The 16,757-nt window shown below is 35.1% G+C and overlaps 1 protein-coding gene across 1 annotated transcript; it reads right to left on the bottom strand.

The window, feature by feature from the left end:
* Positions 1-4,534: 4,534 nt before the first annotated feature.
* LOC149542796 (uncharacterized) lies at positions 4,535-4,957 on the bottom strand. The gene has a single exon (XM_089795757.1). It carries the CDS (start codon positions 4,955-4,957, stop codon positions 4,535-4,537), a length of 423 nt encoding a protein of 140 aa, XP_089651883.1.
* Positions 4,958-16,757: the final 11,800 nt, after the last annotated feature.

Here is a 16,757-nt window from a genome sequence, read left to right as displayed (position 1 = left end):
GTGTGTGTGTGTGTGTGTGTGTGTGTGTGTGTGTGTGTGTGTGTGTGTGTGTGTGTGTGTGTGTGTGTGTGTTAAACCTTCTTCATGCACATAGACATTCAAAAAGAAAAACATCCATATACTATCTTTTGATTACTATATAAAGTACCCACAGAGTTTCTAACCATCTACTTCTAAACTTAATTAGTTCAATGCCCCAGCATTTATAGTTCAATTACAGAATTCGAAAGGCTTCCATTAAAACCCAGCTGTTTTGGTTAAAATAAGAAACGGTTAAAAACAAGCAAGTAGTTATAAAATAGGTGTCAAAATGTAACTAAAACAACTATCTTGTTCAAGTCTCACCGCCAATCTTCTCTTCCTCGCCTATGGTCTGATGCACTAGCTTCTAGCTCTTGAAAGCATTCATGAACTCCTGCATTGCATGGGAATATGGATTTTTTAGACTTAGCAAGCTGGCCCTACATGCATCCTCTTACCATTTGAACTCCTTTATCTTCAAGCTCTAACGCAACATGAGGTCCTTGTTTAGACGTAATATTGACTCAATGTTTGCCAATGAGGTGAAGTTGTCAATGCTTGGCGATTCATTATCCCTAATCTGTTTAATAACTTCATTGAAGCTCTTAGTTAGTGTCTCAGAATTTGTATTCTTGTCATCAAACTGCAAAATTCTTGTAGGATTTACTACTTTCATATCTTTAAGGAGTTCTTCATGCATTCTAGTGACTTTTTTCTCGATGCCCTGCACTTCTCTAATTGGCTCCTTATAAACTAACTCCTTCCAAATCATGTTGTTTTTCATGATAAACAACATGCAGGGATCTAAATTCTTCATGGGATTCTCATTCAGAAACTTAAGTACCCCAAACCTCTCAACTTCAGTTAATTGAAAGACAATCGCTTGACACCAGCTTTGCTCTTCTTCCCATCCAATAATCAAAGTTTGAATCTCTCCCAACAGTGATTCCCCTTTGGCATATACATTTATGAATTCCAAAATAAACTTATTACCTTCTCTAATGATGACTTCCACCCAATCCTTCATTGCATCTACTAGCAACTTTCCTCTTTGCATCTACTTCATTAGCTGTTGACTTCCTATAGAATTTGGGTCGAAAGCTTGTGGGGCTTGAACCATTGGCAATGCACCAAGATTCATCAAGGAATCAATATACATGGCCATAGTCATCACCATGCCCTTAAGTTCCATTTTCTCTTTGCTATGCTTCTCAGATTGAGTTAGCATGTGGTCAGTAGAGAATTTGAAGAGGTGATTACCAGTGCTTCTATTAATGGTCCCTAATTCAATCGAGGTAACTTTGAAACCTTCATCATCAATATCTCTGGACTCCATTTTCTGCTCGTATGTGGCTATTTTAGTGGTTATCTTCCTAGTCACTCGGTCCTTGGTCAGGTGGGCATTCATCTTCAACTTCTTAATCTTTGAACCTCATGTAGCATATTTAGTTACAATGTCCTTCACAGGTGACATAACTGGTTGCAGACTTCTTTTCTTGTTGATTGTGTTGGATAACCAAGTAGGGATAGCAGGACCTATAGAAATTGCTTGAGGATCTCTAGTGGGAGTCATAAACTTTGGTTGATCCACCTTAGAAGCCTTAATGAATTGTACATCGCCATCAACACCATATGAGAAACTGAGACCATCTATTGAATCATGCCCTTGAGTTGAAATCTTCTATGTTTGAACCTTGTGTTACTTAAGGGCCTTGGATTCAGCCTGAGACCTAGTCCTAGAAGCCATGTTTTGTGTATGGATGTATGTCCTCCTCTATTTACCTTGAACCAACTCACTACTTGCAACATGAGAGGAAAGTGGGATTTCAGAAGATGATGGTTCAGAAAAAGAAACCACCCCTGAAGAGGGTTCATTGACATCTTTCTTGTTCTGCTTCTTTAGCCAGTTGTCAGTGTAAGTAAATATAAATCTAGCTCTTAGATTTATATCCTCTTCCTCATTCTAGTTCCAATCTACTACCAGTGACTTTGATTCATGAGATTCATCCCAACCTAGTTCAATCATATCAGAACCATCCTTAATCACCCCCTCTATTTTGAACTTCAACCTCAAGGAACCAATTTGTTGTAAATTTAACCTTGAATGATCTCTCCTCAAAACCTCTACTTCATCTTTACAATCTTGCCAGAGATCTTCTAACTGTGGAGTTGTTGATGAGTGGCCTACAAGCCAAGAATTTGAATTGTGTATCCCTTACTATCAAAGTTTCTTCTACTATGATAGGAACCAAAATTGAATCCAAGTAAATTGCTTCCAATAACAGAGGCACTAGTCATACTATTACAGACCAGAGAACCCAACTTAAATGAAAAGGTTGTCTCCCAATCCTCCTATGGTAAATTATCCTTAACAAAAGAGAAAAGTTGTCTACAAATCTCAGCTAAAATAGAGCAATCCAAAGCATAACGCAGAAGTTTTACAGGTTCCTCTTCAAATTCGCCTATTCTCAAGTAAGTGAACCTCAAAAACTATATAAAATAAATTTTCTATTTTTGAACCAACCTTTGAGCTTCAGGAGACAACATAGGCATTGTTGTTTTCTTCAAATTCATATGCATATTTTCAATTAACACATCATGAACCTTCCTAAAGTTCTCTAGTGCTTTATCTTTTTGTAGCAGAGGGCAATATTGGTACACTATTATCTCTTCACTCCAGACTCTATGAGGAAGAGGGGTAAGGTCACAAACATAGGCAATACAATAAGTCAAGTAGGAAGTCATATAGAAATTTTCCCTAAACTCTGTGGCATGTTTAAGTTGCATCCTTAGTGAACTAGCAATAGTCCCCACCCAGTCCATCCATTGTTCTCCTTTCAAAATAATTTCTATATATCTGTACATCCATTCCTCAAAGAGGAGAACATTAATGAAACCTTTAACTCTATGAAATAACACCACAAGGTCCTAAATATGAGGTTTAAGTTGATCTTTAGTGATAACTTTGGGTAGCCTAGAACCTCCACCATACGTGGTCTCAATCCATTTCCTAGCTAGGGTATTGTGAAATTGGTTTGGAGTTTCTTGATATTCGATCTAGGCTTGAACAGGGGAGAATTTGGCAAAAGTACCCTTAGGTAGATGCAATACAAAAGCAATAGTGTCTCTCAAAATTGAGATTAACATTTCACCATCTTTTCTTACAATACATTTTCTCCTAACATCATAGTGGTCAACACACATTTGGAGCAACTCAGGACTCAAAAGAGATGGGGAAAAAGCCACAGCTTCAAGTAGTCCACTCATTAGAACCTCCATGCACCCTTTCAATTTATCAGCATACTCAAGGAAATTTTCTTGCAAATTCTCTACCTTAACACCCTCTAAAATTTTATCACTTATGACAAGCTTTCTACATTCTAGACTTGAAACATTGCCAAAGAAATGCAAAACAGACTTCATCCTCAATCAAAATAGTAAGGCTTCAAATTGATTTTCTTGAAAAACACAGAGATTGCAGAACAAAAATAGTGATTTCTATGTTTCTCACCTATAATTTGTCAAAAAACAATTATTTTCTCTTCCTTCCTTAATAGTTTCTTCTCCAAACTTCCGACTCTTCGCATGATAAATAAAAAAAGAAAGCCAAGCTCATTTTAAGAAGGAAAAGCACTTACGTGTAGAAGTATAGGTTGATTATAGGGCATTAATGACAAACCACTCCTTGTTAAAGATTGCATGTTTGAAAGCCTTGTGATATGACCATTTCATTTAATAATCCCCCCTTTTGGCTATATCAATAATGATTAGCTTTATTTCAACATCCAATCTCTTTTTCAGCTGCAGATTTTCCACTTTTTCTCATAATGATGATTTTGCATTGGGAATAAAAATGTCCTTTAAATCATCACTCTTTGACATAAACATCAATGCCTTGAAAAATGACGGCACATCGTACACCATAATCCAATTTCATCAAGACCACTCTGCTATTGAACGACTTTGAACTACTTTGAACCGAGGTTCAAAGTGGTTCAAAGAGATTTAGAAGAACACTCTACCGAATGAGTGCACACTTCCTTCAAGAAAAATCATTAGTGTAAAACCCTTGGTTGACCTACTTTTAATTACTTTGAACCGATGTTCAAAGTGGTTCAAAAGAAGGGACTGCAACAAGAAGCTTTCAAGATTTGCACAACACTTTGGATGATGACGAATACATGGAATGATAAAGGAAAGACTTCAAAAATCCAAGGAAAAACTTTTAAAATATGGAAACTCATGGACAAATAATAGGGGCTCTAACTAGGGACTAGGTATGCAGAGTACATAGAGAACTCAGAAAACCTAAAAGAAGAACTAACCTAACACAAAGAAAAAAAAATAGGAAAAGAAAGACAAGAAATGAAAACAAAACCAAAATGATATGTACAGGACTAGGGACTTCACAAGACTCAAAACTTGATTAACTTCAAATCCTGCCCATTGTAGGTGAAAGGTAGAACCATTCCATTTGGATAGCTCAGGTGAAAGTTATTTGGGCCAATGACTTCTAAAATGATAAATGGACCCTTCCAAAGAGACTCAAATTTTCCATGTGACCCTTTGGTTCTCTCCTTTTGTCCCAGAGAAGCACTTCATCATTCTTAAAGAACCCATGTGATCTAGTTCCTCTGTCAAAAATTTGTTTCACTTTCATCTGGTGTTTGGTAATGTGATCAATTAGTTTATCCCTTTCCTCTTCCAGCTTGTTCAAATACATTACCCTCTTTTCTAGAGAATCTTTAAAGAATTGATCTTCAATTGCAGATTGCAATTTGGATGCAGACAACTCCAGAGGCAAGGAAACCTGAGCACCAATTCCATACACCAATTCAAATGGGGCCATGCCTATAGCTCTCTTAGGAGTAATCTGGTTAGGCCATAATGCTTCGTACAGTTTCTTGTGCCAATGTCGGGAATTATCAGACACCATTTTTTTTATGATAGCTACAAAATTCTTATTTGCTAGACTCTTCCTATCCATTCCCTTGTGGAAAATAGTCTGAGGAGTGGGCTAGTGATATGCCATGTTCATAGAAAAAAAGGGAGATTTCCTCAGACAAAAAGTAAGTTGCATTATCTGAGACTATCTTTTGGGGAATTCCAAACTTGACAAATATATATTCCACTAAGAAATCAGACACCACCTAAGAATTGGCCTTTTTGTTTGGGATAGCTTCCACCCACTTGGTGAACTAATTAGTAGTCATTAACATATATTCATTTCCAACACTCAATGGAGGGTTTAAGGGTCTAATAAAATCAATACCCCATTGGTGGAAAGGTTCACTAATAACTACTTGCCTAAGAGGTAAAGCTGCTAACTAAGGACGACTGGTGAAAAGTTGACATTTCTCACAATTCTTAACAAATTTGTAAGTGTCTTTGAACATACCAGGCCAGTAGAAGCAATTCCTAAGAATTTTGAAATCAATTATTGTAGATGAGAAGTGTCCCCCACAGACATCTAAATGATATTCCCTTAACAAATTCTCCTATTGTTCCACATCTACACACCTTAAAAAGGTTCCATCAATTCCCCCTTTATAAAGGATACCATTTGAAATCACATATTTAGCAGCCTTAAATCAAAGGTTTTTCCTTTATTTGTAACTCATATTTGGGGGACATTCACCATACATTAGAAAGTATGTGATATTGGAGAACCAAGGGTTTGTAAGGTTGACTAATAAAATAGTAGGCATTTTTCCAGCATCGTCAAGAGATGGATATTTACTCTCAGCTATCAGTTTGCATAAACCATGCCCTCTCACCAAGGAAGTAGGCTTAATAGTTAAGTCATATTCTTAAACTTTAATTACCCATACAACTCTTTTATTCATTCCCACTTCTTGCTGAGTTAATATACTTTAACTGCTATTTCTGGCACGTATACAACTAAATGGGAGTGCAAAATGTAATACCTGAATTGCTTCAACACTTTCACCACAACAAATGCATGTTTCTATATTTGAGTATAGTTTAACTCATGTTTCTTTAGTGGGACACTCATGAAGGAAATTGGGGCTTCATTATCCTGATCATCCTTCTGAGTCAAAATGTTAGATAAGGAATGCTTTGAAGCATAGCAATAAATGATGAAATCTTTTCCAAAATTCAGGCTCACTAGTATAGGAGCATTTGAAATAGCTATTTTAATATCTTCAAAAGCCTTCTTACCTTCTTCTTTCCATCTAAAGGGATGTTTCTCACTCATCATTTCTAACATATGCCTCACCTTTTCAAAGAATTCAGGAACAAAACTTCTTAAAAAGTTGATTTGGCTAAAGAAGGACTTCAAATCACTCCTATCGGTGGGTACCTTCACTCTTTTTGCATCAATCTTAATGCCATCCCTTGAGACAATATGTTTGAGTAGTTTGTCTTCCTCCACAAAGAACACATATTTTTTAGGATTTAGAGATATACAATGTTACCTGCATCTATCAAGCACCTTTTCTAGGTCCCTTAAATGATGTTTTCTTCTCTTAGAGTAAATAGTCAAATCATCAAGATATATCATGATTATCATGTCCCTCAAATCCTTAAAGGATGAATTCATTACTCTTTGAAAGGTTGCTTCTGCATTAATCAAACTAAATGGCATCCAACTATAAGCAAAGGTGCCCCATGGAGTAATGAAGGTTGTATTATGTTGGTCTTCTAGTGCAATGCTGATTTAGTTTTATCCTGAATAGCTATCAAGCATTGACATGACCTCGGATCCAACAACCATCTGCAAAATATGATCCATAGTGGGAAGCACATAGTTGTCTTTGAGGCTCGCTTGGTTCAGATTCCTAAAATCTATGCAAATCCTTATTTCATCATTTTTCTTTCTCACAAGAAAAATTTTCACTATCCACGTTGAATGATGAATTGGGTATATTATGCGAGCTTTTAACATTTTATCAACCTCTCTAAAAATAGTTTTAGATACTTTAGGATTATAATTTCTGAGCTTTTGCCTGAAAGTGGTTGCCTCTAGTTCCAAAGGTATATGATGGACAAACTCCCCATTTCTAAAATTCTTTAAGTCTTCATACCCCCAAGAAAAAATTTCCTAATACTGAGTAAGAAGCTTACTCAACCTATCTTTCTCCATCTCAGAATAGGCCTTACCAATAGAAATCCATCTGGAATTTTCCTCAGTTCTGATATTAATTTTATCGTGTTCTTCTGTATTTTTATTAGAATCAATATTCCTTTTTAGGGCATTATCATCCTTCCTTCCAAAAAAGTGTTCTAGAGAGATCAATCCCTTGGGAATCTAATTACCCTTGAGTTGAATAACTTCCCTAGATTCGGCTGATTCCTCTCCAATTGATTTACCCTAATGATCAGATCCTTCAAAGAAGGTATCAAAAAAATTACCAACACATTCAATGAATTATTTCAATTGTGTATCATCATTGAAAACCTAACAATGATTAACATTTTCTGGAACTCTAGGCCTATAAATCATCTTAATCCTATAGGTATCATTTTTAAATTCTAGATGTGGTAACAACAATGATGCTGAAACAGCGAAAGAATCATCTTTACTGTTTTGGGAGTGAGGTATCAATTTGATAGAAAGAGCTTCAAAGGAATCAATTTCATCCCAAACCAAGTTTCTATAATGCTTCAACCTCTCATTTTTAATAGAAAATTGCTTTCTTACATGTTTCACAATAAGTTCAGCATCACCCTTCACTTTTAACTGCTTCACTCCTTTCACTTTGGCTTCTTGCAGACCTAGAAGTGGTGCTTCATATTCCACAATGTTATTGGTATTATGAAAGTCTAATCTAAAAGAGAAAGGAAAAATATCCCCAGAAGGTGAAATGAGAACAACGTTCATTCCTGAGCTTAAATTTGAACAACTTCCATTGAATTCTAGAGTCCATAGGGTTTCTTTAGAACTTACTATCTCTTCTTCTTTGGATGGTTCTTCAGGCAGTGTAATATAATTTCCAAACTAACATTCTTCATGCAATATCTATGCTTTAGGATTGTCTGAAGGCAGTACTATATATTTATTCTTTAGCTCAAGCTCCAGCTTTATTTTCTTCTTTCCTACTGGAATATAGGCTTCTGACCAATCCATTTTAATTTCCCCGCCCATATCCTTACAAAAAGTTCTACTGAGCAGCATTCCATAGCTGGTTGTTATATCAGCTACAAGAATGGTGAGCTTTAATCTTTTTTCTAGACAAGCATAAAGGATAGCTTGTACATCTTTCACTTGACCAACTAGGGTACTTGTTTCTCGTCCATAGAATAGCAGCATCCAAAGGTTTTTGTGAGCTCTAGACCAAGGGCCTTTGTGATAGGTTGGGGCATAATATTATCTAATGCTCTAGAATCAATGATGCAATTACTGATTTTTTGGCCATTTAATAGCAATGATATATTTAAAAAATTGGTCTTTTTCTCTTCTGTTTCCTTCTGAACAGAGTTAGTAGCCACCTCATGGTAAGAGGCATTTTTTGTGTACCTTTCAGACACAAAAACAAGTTCATTAACAACCTTTGAGTTCTCATAAACATCATCGGGAAAATGTGCATTAGTGGTAGAACCTCCCTTTACATATTGAACTAACTTATCTAACTCCTTAGGATTAAGTCTCAGATACTCAACTGGAGAAATAGTTATAGAAGAAGATTTGCAAAATTCCACAATATCAAATGCCAATGTACTGGCCACTGATTCCATTCTAGATAGAATTTTTGGCTCTGTAACTTTTGTTGGATTAGCATGTATATGTTCCTTTCCTTTAAAAGTTGAGATATTTGGGCTAGCTAATTTATAAGACTTTTGATTTCTTTGACCTCTAGTCATCACTGTGCAAGCAAGGTCTTGAAGTGTCATAAAAACATTACCCCCTCTTTTGAATTAGATTCATACTCAAAAAAATAAGTACTTGAATCTCCACCTTCTACATTCTAATTTTCAAGCATTTGTTCCACTGCAAGAGCATTTTTTACTAATTGAACACAATTTATCCAATTAGGACAATCTTGTTCATCATGGTCTGAAGTCATATGAAAAGAACACATCGTTTCCTTTAGAGCTTCTTCAATTTGTAGTCTTGTCTGAGTAGTCAATTGGGGAGTTTTACCAAAATTTTGAGGCTATTGCAAACTATGAATGTCCTAGTAGGGAGTCTGATAAGGGCCATGAATTTTATTTTGCTACCTCTTCATCATTTCTACATTGTTCATCAATTTTTGCAAAATAGAGTCTGTAGGAGTAGAAGATGAAGTAGTTCTAGGTGTTTGTACTTCTCTTTTTCATTTACCAGCATTGATAAATGCATCTTCTAATTGAATAGCTAACCTTTGAGCAGCAGTCAGATCAGCACAGGCATCCTTAATGAGATGAAAACTTATATCTGGGGGGATAGCATTAATAAAGAATGATTTCTAGTTTTTTGCACTAGGTCTAGATGTTGTGGGAATTCTTTGAATCAACCTATTAAATTTAGCAATGAACTCTTTCATAGGTTCATGCATCTCCTTTTTCATCTAGTTAAGTTGAGAAAATAGAGCACATTCATTTTTAGGGGCCTTGAACCTACCTTTGAATGCATTTTTCATATCATCCTAGCTGGTGATGGAGTGATGGGGTATGTGATTGAACCAATCAGCTATGACATCAGTTAATGTTTGAACAAACAATCTTACAATTACTTCTTGGGTAGGAATGCTTATAACAACACAAGCTGAGTGAAAGGAACTTAGATGATCATCTGTCGAAACCTTACCATCTCCACTGAACTTAGGTATGATTTTAGTAGCTCCTTTGGGTAATGCTATAGGGTTGACTCCTAGATTCAAAGGCCCTATATTTTGCCCCTAAGGTTGATTGGAAACCATGTTAGGTGGTACAACTTCCAAGAATTGGATGGTTATATAAGCTAGGACAAGAGTATTCAATGGAAGCAAAGATTGCACTAATGGTGAGAAAGGAGATTGTTTTGGTGGTGAACTAGGTCTACATAGAGATTTGATTTTCTTTTTTTTAGGGTCATTGAAATCCAAAAAAAACTTCAGATTCTTTAGTGGCTCAAAGTTCTCATCAAGGATTCCCTTTTCTCTTTCCCCCCTTGTATATCTACAAGTAGCCAACCTTGTTTTTTAGTTTTATGTTCAAGGTCTTACAGGTGCTTGAGCAAGTCTGTTAACAACCACTTCTTCTTGAACTTCTGGTACCCCTCTCAATAACTATGCTCTTTCTTCTTCTCTTTCTAAAACAATGAATACTTGTTTATATTGTTGGTTACTTTGAAGTAATGCCTAAGTATTTGAATTCAAGTCTAAGATTATATCTTCTTGGGTATCCCCAAATCTGAGATTAGGTTGTAATACAGGGAAAACCTCATTATGAGGAAGAACCATTGTTGTTCATAGTTTTTCAAAGACCAGGTTCTCTTCAAAAGGAACTTTTCCTAGTAGAGTCGCCAAAATCTGTTAGTGAATAGATTGTCCTTTCAACTATTTAGCAAATTCACTCTATGCCTATGGTGTAGAAATTACAAAATGTCCACAACAGTTGAGAAAATCTCATGTTATTAGATTTTGTCTCTGAATTTTAAAGGTACAACTCCCTTATTAAATTTGCAATGAATTCAAAATTATCTTTGCACTTTTACCAGAAAGCACATAAGGATCTCTCACTTACTCTTTGGTAGTGAGGTAAGAATCAATACAAACAATAAGAATAAACATTCATCGAACCATACTTCCACAAAATATCTACTTCAAAGGAATAAATAACACCATAAATTGATATCAATCATTCAAATTCCTTACTTGAAATGAACTTACAGTAAGAACAACAATCAAATATCTCGAACCAATAAACTAGAATTCACAAAGTAAATAGTGGTCTAAACACTTCGAACACCAAGTTTCCAAGCCGAATTCAAGATTATATATATATATATATATATATATATATATATATATATATATATATATATATATATATATATATATATATATATATATATATATATATATATGTTAAACCTTCTTCATGCACACAGTCATTCAAAAAGAAAAAAATCCATATACTATCTTTTGATTACTGTATAAAGTATCTACCTATCAGAGTTTCTAACCATCTACTTCTAAACTTAATCAATTCAATGCCCTAGCATTTATAGTTCCATTACAGAATTCGAAAGGCCTCCATTAAAACCCAACCATTTCGATTAAAACAAGAAATAGATACAAAAAAGCAAGTAGTTATAAAATAGGTGTCAAAATGTAACTAAAACAATTATCTTTTTCAAGTCTCACTGCCATTCTTCTCTTTCTCACCCATGGTCTGATGAACCAACTTCTAGCTCTTGAAAGTGTTCATGAACTCCTACATTGCATGGGAATGTGGATTTTTCAAACTTAGCAAGGTGGCCCTGCACACACCCTTCTGCCATTTGAACTCCTTTATCTTCAAGCTCTGACGTGGCATGAGGTCCTTGTTTAGACGTAACATTGACTCAATGTTCGCCAATGAGGTGAAGTCATTGGCACTTGGCAATTCATTATCCCTAATCTATTCAATAGCTTCATTGACACTCTTAGTTAGAGTCTCAAAATCCATATTCCTGTCATCAAATTGCAAGATTCCTATAGGATTTACTACTTTCATATCTTTAAGGAGTTCTTTGTGGATTCCAGTGACTTTGTTCTAGATGCCATGCACTTCTCTTATTGCCTCTTTATAAAATGACTCCTTCCAAATCATGTTTTTAATGATAAACAACATGCAGGGATCTACATTCTTCATGGGATTCTCATTCAAAAACTTAAGTACCCCAAATCTCTTGACTTCAGTTAGTTGAATGACAATCGCCTGACACAGGCTTTGCTTTGCTTCCCATCTAAGAATAAAAGTTTGAATCTCTCCTAGCAATGATTCCCCTTTGGCATATACATTTATGAATTCCAAAATAAACTTATTACCTTCTCTAATGATGACTTACACACAATCCTTCATCGAATCTGCTAACAACTTTCCTCTTTACATCTGCTTTATTAGTTGTTGACTTCCTATAGAATTTGGGTCAAAAGCTTGTGGGGCTTGAACCACTGGAAATGCACCAAGATTCATCAAGGAATTGATATACGCATCCATATTCATCATGATGCCCTTAAGTTCCTTTTTCTCTTTACTATCCTTCTTAGATTGAGTTAGCATCTGGTCAGCAGAGAATTTGAAGAAGTGATTACTAGTGCTTCTATTAATGGTCCCTAATTCAACTGAGGTAACTTTGAAACCTTCATCATCAATATCTCTGGACTCTATTTTCTGCTTGTATGTGGCTATGTTTTGTGTATGGATGGGTGTCCTCCTCTATTTACCTTGAACCAACTCACTACCTACAACAGGAGAGGAAAGTGGGATGTCAGAAGATGATGGTTTAGAAAAAGAAACCACCCCTAAAGAGGGTTCATTGACATATTTCTTGTTCTGCTTCTTTAGCCAGTCATCAGTGTAAGTAAATATAAATCTAGCTCTTAGATTTATATCCTCTTCCTCATCCTAGTTCCAATCTACTACCAGTGACTTTGATTCATGAGATTCATCCTAGCTTTGTTCAACCATATTAGAACCATCCTCAATCACCCCCTCTGTTTTGAACTTCAACCTTAGAGAACCAATTTTTTGTAAAGTTAACCTTGAATGATCTCTCCTCAAAACCTCCTCTTCATCTTTATAATCTTTCCAGAGATCTTATAACTATGGAGTTGTTGATGAGTGGCCTACAAGCCCAAGAATCTGAACTGCATATCCCTTACTATCAAAGTTTCTTCTACTATGATAGGAACCAAAATTGAATCCAAGTAAATTGCTTCCAATAACAAAGACGTTAGTCATACTATTAGAGACCATAGAACCCAACTTAATCGGGAAGGCTATCTCCCAATCCTTCTATGGTAAATTATCCTTAACAATAGAGAATAGATGCCTATAAATCCCAACTAAAACAAAACAATCTAAAGCATAGTGTGGAAGTTTTACAAGTTCCTCTTTGAATCTACCTATTCTCAAGTAAGTGAACCTTGGAAACTATATAAAATAATTTCTGTATTGTTGAACCAACCTTTGAGCTTCAGGAGACAACCTAGGCATTGGTTTTTTCTTCAAATTCGTATGCACATTTTCAATTAACACATCATGAACCTTCCTAAAATTCTCCAGTGCTTTATCTTTTTGTAGCAAAGGGAAATATTGGTACACCATTATCTCTTCACTCTAGACTCTGTGAGGAAGAGGGGTAAGGTCACACACATAGGCAATACAATAAGTCAAGTAGGAAGCCATATAGAAATTTTCCCTAGACTCTTTGGCATGTTTAAGCTACATCCTTAGTGAACTAGCAATAATCTTCGCCCAGTCCCTCCATTTTCCTCCCTTCAAAATAATTTCCATATATCTGTACATCCATTCCTCAAAGAGGAGAACATCAGCAGAACCTTTGACTCTATGCAATAACACCACAAGGTCATGAATATGAGGTTTAAGGTGATCTTTAGTGATAACTTTGGGTAGCCTAGAACCTCCATCATACATGGTCTCATTCCACTTCTTAGCCAGGGTATTGTGAAATTGGTTTGGAGTTTCTTAATATTTGGCCTTGGCTTGAATAGGGACGAATGCAGAAAAAGTACCCTCAGGTAGATGCAATATAGAAGCAATAGTGTCTCTTGAAATTGAGATTACCATTTCACCATCTTTTCTTACAATACATTTTCTCCTAACATCATAGTGGTCAATACACATTTGGAGCAACTCAAGACTCAAAAGAGATGGGGGAAAAGCCACTGCTTCAAGTAGTCCACTTGTTAGAACCTCCATGCACCCTTTCGATTTATCAGCATACTCAAGGAAATTTTCTTGCAAATTCTCTACCTTAACACCCTCTAAATTTGTATCACTTATGATAGGCTTTCTACATTCCAGACTTGAAGCATTGCCAATGAAATGCAAAACAAACTTCATCCTTAATCAAAATAGCAAGGGTTCAAACTGATTTTCTTGAAAAACATAGAGATTGCAGAACAAAAACAAGGATTTCTATGTTTCTCACTTGTAATTTACCGAAAAACAACAATTTTCCCTTCCATCGTTAACAGTTTCTTCTCCAAACTTCCAACTCTTTGCACGATAAACAAAAAAAGAAAGCCAAGCTCATTTTAAGAAGGAAAATCACTTACGTGCAAAAGTATAGGTTCATTATAGGGCATTAATGAAAAATCACTCCTTGTTAAAGATCGCACGTTAAAAAGCCTTGTGATATGACCATTTCATTTAATAATTCCCACTTTCAGCTATACCAATAATGATTAGCTTTATTACAACATGCAATCTCTTTTCTGACCATAGGTTTTCCACTTTTTCTCATAATGATGATTTTGCATTAGGAATAAAAATTTCCTTTAAATTATTACTCTCTGACATAACCATCAATGCCTTGCAAAATGATAGTTCATCATACACCATAATCCAATTTCACCAAGACCACTCTATCATTGAACGACTTTTAATGACTTTGAACCGAGGTTCAAAGTGGTTCAAAGAGATTCAGAAGAACACTCTGTCGGATGGGCACACACTTCCTTCAAGAAAACTCATTAGTGTAAAACCTTTGGTTGAACTACTTTGAATTACTTTGAACTAAGGTTCAAAGTGGTTCAAAAGAAGGGACCATGATAGGAAGCTTTCATGATTTACACAACACTTCAGACGATGACGAATACGTGGAGCAATGAAGGAAAGACTCCAAAATCCAAGGAAAAAGTTTTAAAATATGGCAACTCATGGAAAACTAACAATGGTTAACATTTAGGATGTCATCACTACCTTTTTAAGTTCTTGAGTTGACAAGTCAAATCAATTCCTTAACCAAATTTCCAATACTCTTTCTTGCACTCTGATTCTATGGTTGTAATGCCCCACCCAAGAATTCGATGGGACTAGGCCTAAATTTTTAAAGGCTGGTAATAGTTTTTTATTTATTTATATTTATATTGTTAATAATCATTTTTCCCAATAGGTTCCCTACTATTTGAGTTTCTAGATTCATTTCATTAAAGTATATAGGTTTGATTTACCTAAGCAAAACTTCCTTTAAGTTATAATCATAATTACAATATTCATATAATAAAATTGCACTTGTAAAACAAATATTATAACCAAGATTGTACACATTTCCTAATGAATTATTTATACATGAAAAAATCCAATTTTGCAAAAGAATAACCATTACATTTTTTGTTATTAAGCTTTTGAAGAGGGAGATAACAACAATATCTTTACATATAATTAATTTATCCTTGTAACCCCTTTTTCCTATCTACTCACCCATTTTATATTGCTCTCTTTTGAATATAACAATAAGTTCCCTTTTAGGGTACACATTTTACATTAATTTAAAACACATCAAGTATTTAATATTTTGGAAACATCTTAAAAGCGTCTTCATAAGAATCATAAAAACTCCAATTCTAAATCACATACAAACCTAAGAAAAGTTTTACCACCTAATAGTGTAGAACCATAAAGGAACCACTCCCCCAAGCTAGGAGGAAAAACCATGATCCAAATAGGTCTAGAATGAAACTAAGGCTTATCCCAAAACCCAAATGAAGAAAAAGCATACAACCAAAAAAAGATAACCAAGGGTGAAGGCAAGAGTGAGGGTTTAACTGTATCTAGGTGAGTGTCATCTCACATGCCCATAGTGTTGGGATTGAAATCTTGGACCAAAGAACATTATACCATACATAATGTCTTTTTCCTTAGTATTCCAATGGGACATGTATAGTTTTATAGCATTGAGATCAAACTCCTGAGATAGGGACTAACAAAATATGTAGAATGCCTCTACTCTGAGTGCTCCAACATTACAAGAATATTTTATCTTATTTAGTGTGAAACCCAAAACCGCCCATAAGATTTATTTATTATCATGTTATCATTTATTAACTAGCTCACCTAGGATATAGCTAGCCTATGCAAGGGTTTGATCTCCAAACATAGGATGCATGGCAGCCACTTATGAGGCCTAAAACCTATGGTGAGCCACTCACCTAGCATTTCTACCTTACTCAAGAAAAATAAAATACAAGTATGTCTCAAAATCCAAAAGCAATGTTACCTCACAAGAAGAAAAACTTTCCCTTGGTCAAAATGCATAGTAATAGTAAGAATTTATTGAAATCAAACTCTGCGACTTACCAAAACATTCAAAAATAGTAAGCAAATTGACCAAATGACATAAACCTACACATCTATCCAATAATCATATGCATTTTCCCTTTACTTATGTGCTTTTGTTACAACTATTCATTCATCAAGCAATGAAGTGCATATGTTTATTAAAATTGTGCATTTATTATTTCAATGAATATGTCTGATAGACCTGCACATGTATTTAATAAAATTGTGCATGTGTGATAATCACCAATTCCACACATTAGAACCACACATCTATTAGACAAAATGACGCATCCATTATTTTTTAAAATGTGTTTAATAGAAGTAAACATTTATTCAAATAGGCCAATAGAAGGCTGGTAACTAGGGTATTTTTAGGGTTGTGCATAAGATCAATATAACTATGTATATGTGTAGTTTGCATGCACATCTATTCCAAGAGACTCAAAAAAATATAAAGGATGATGTGAATTGAATTCCCAGGTTTGGTCTAAATAGATGAGGGGTTTCCAAACATCATC

Source organism: Cupressus sempervirens, chromosome 8 (genome assembly GCF_028749045.1).
Source record: "Cupressus sempervirens isolate cs-2001-9-10 chromosome 8, ASM2874904v1, whole genome shotgun sequence".
Classification (NCBI taxonomy): Eukaryota; Viridiplantae; Streptophyta; class Pinopsida; order Cupressales; family Cupressaceae; genus Cupressus; species Cupressus sempervirens.
Note: the sequence above shows the minus strand (reverse complement) of the source record. Positions and strands in the feature narration are given on the sequence as shown.

What these genes read in the sequence shown, in the direction of transcription:
- LOC149542796 (XM_089795757.1), bottom strand. Translation starts at nt 4,957, where the DNA reads ATGGTGTCTGATAATTCCCGACATTGGCACAAGAAACTGTACGAAGCA.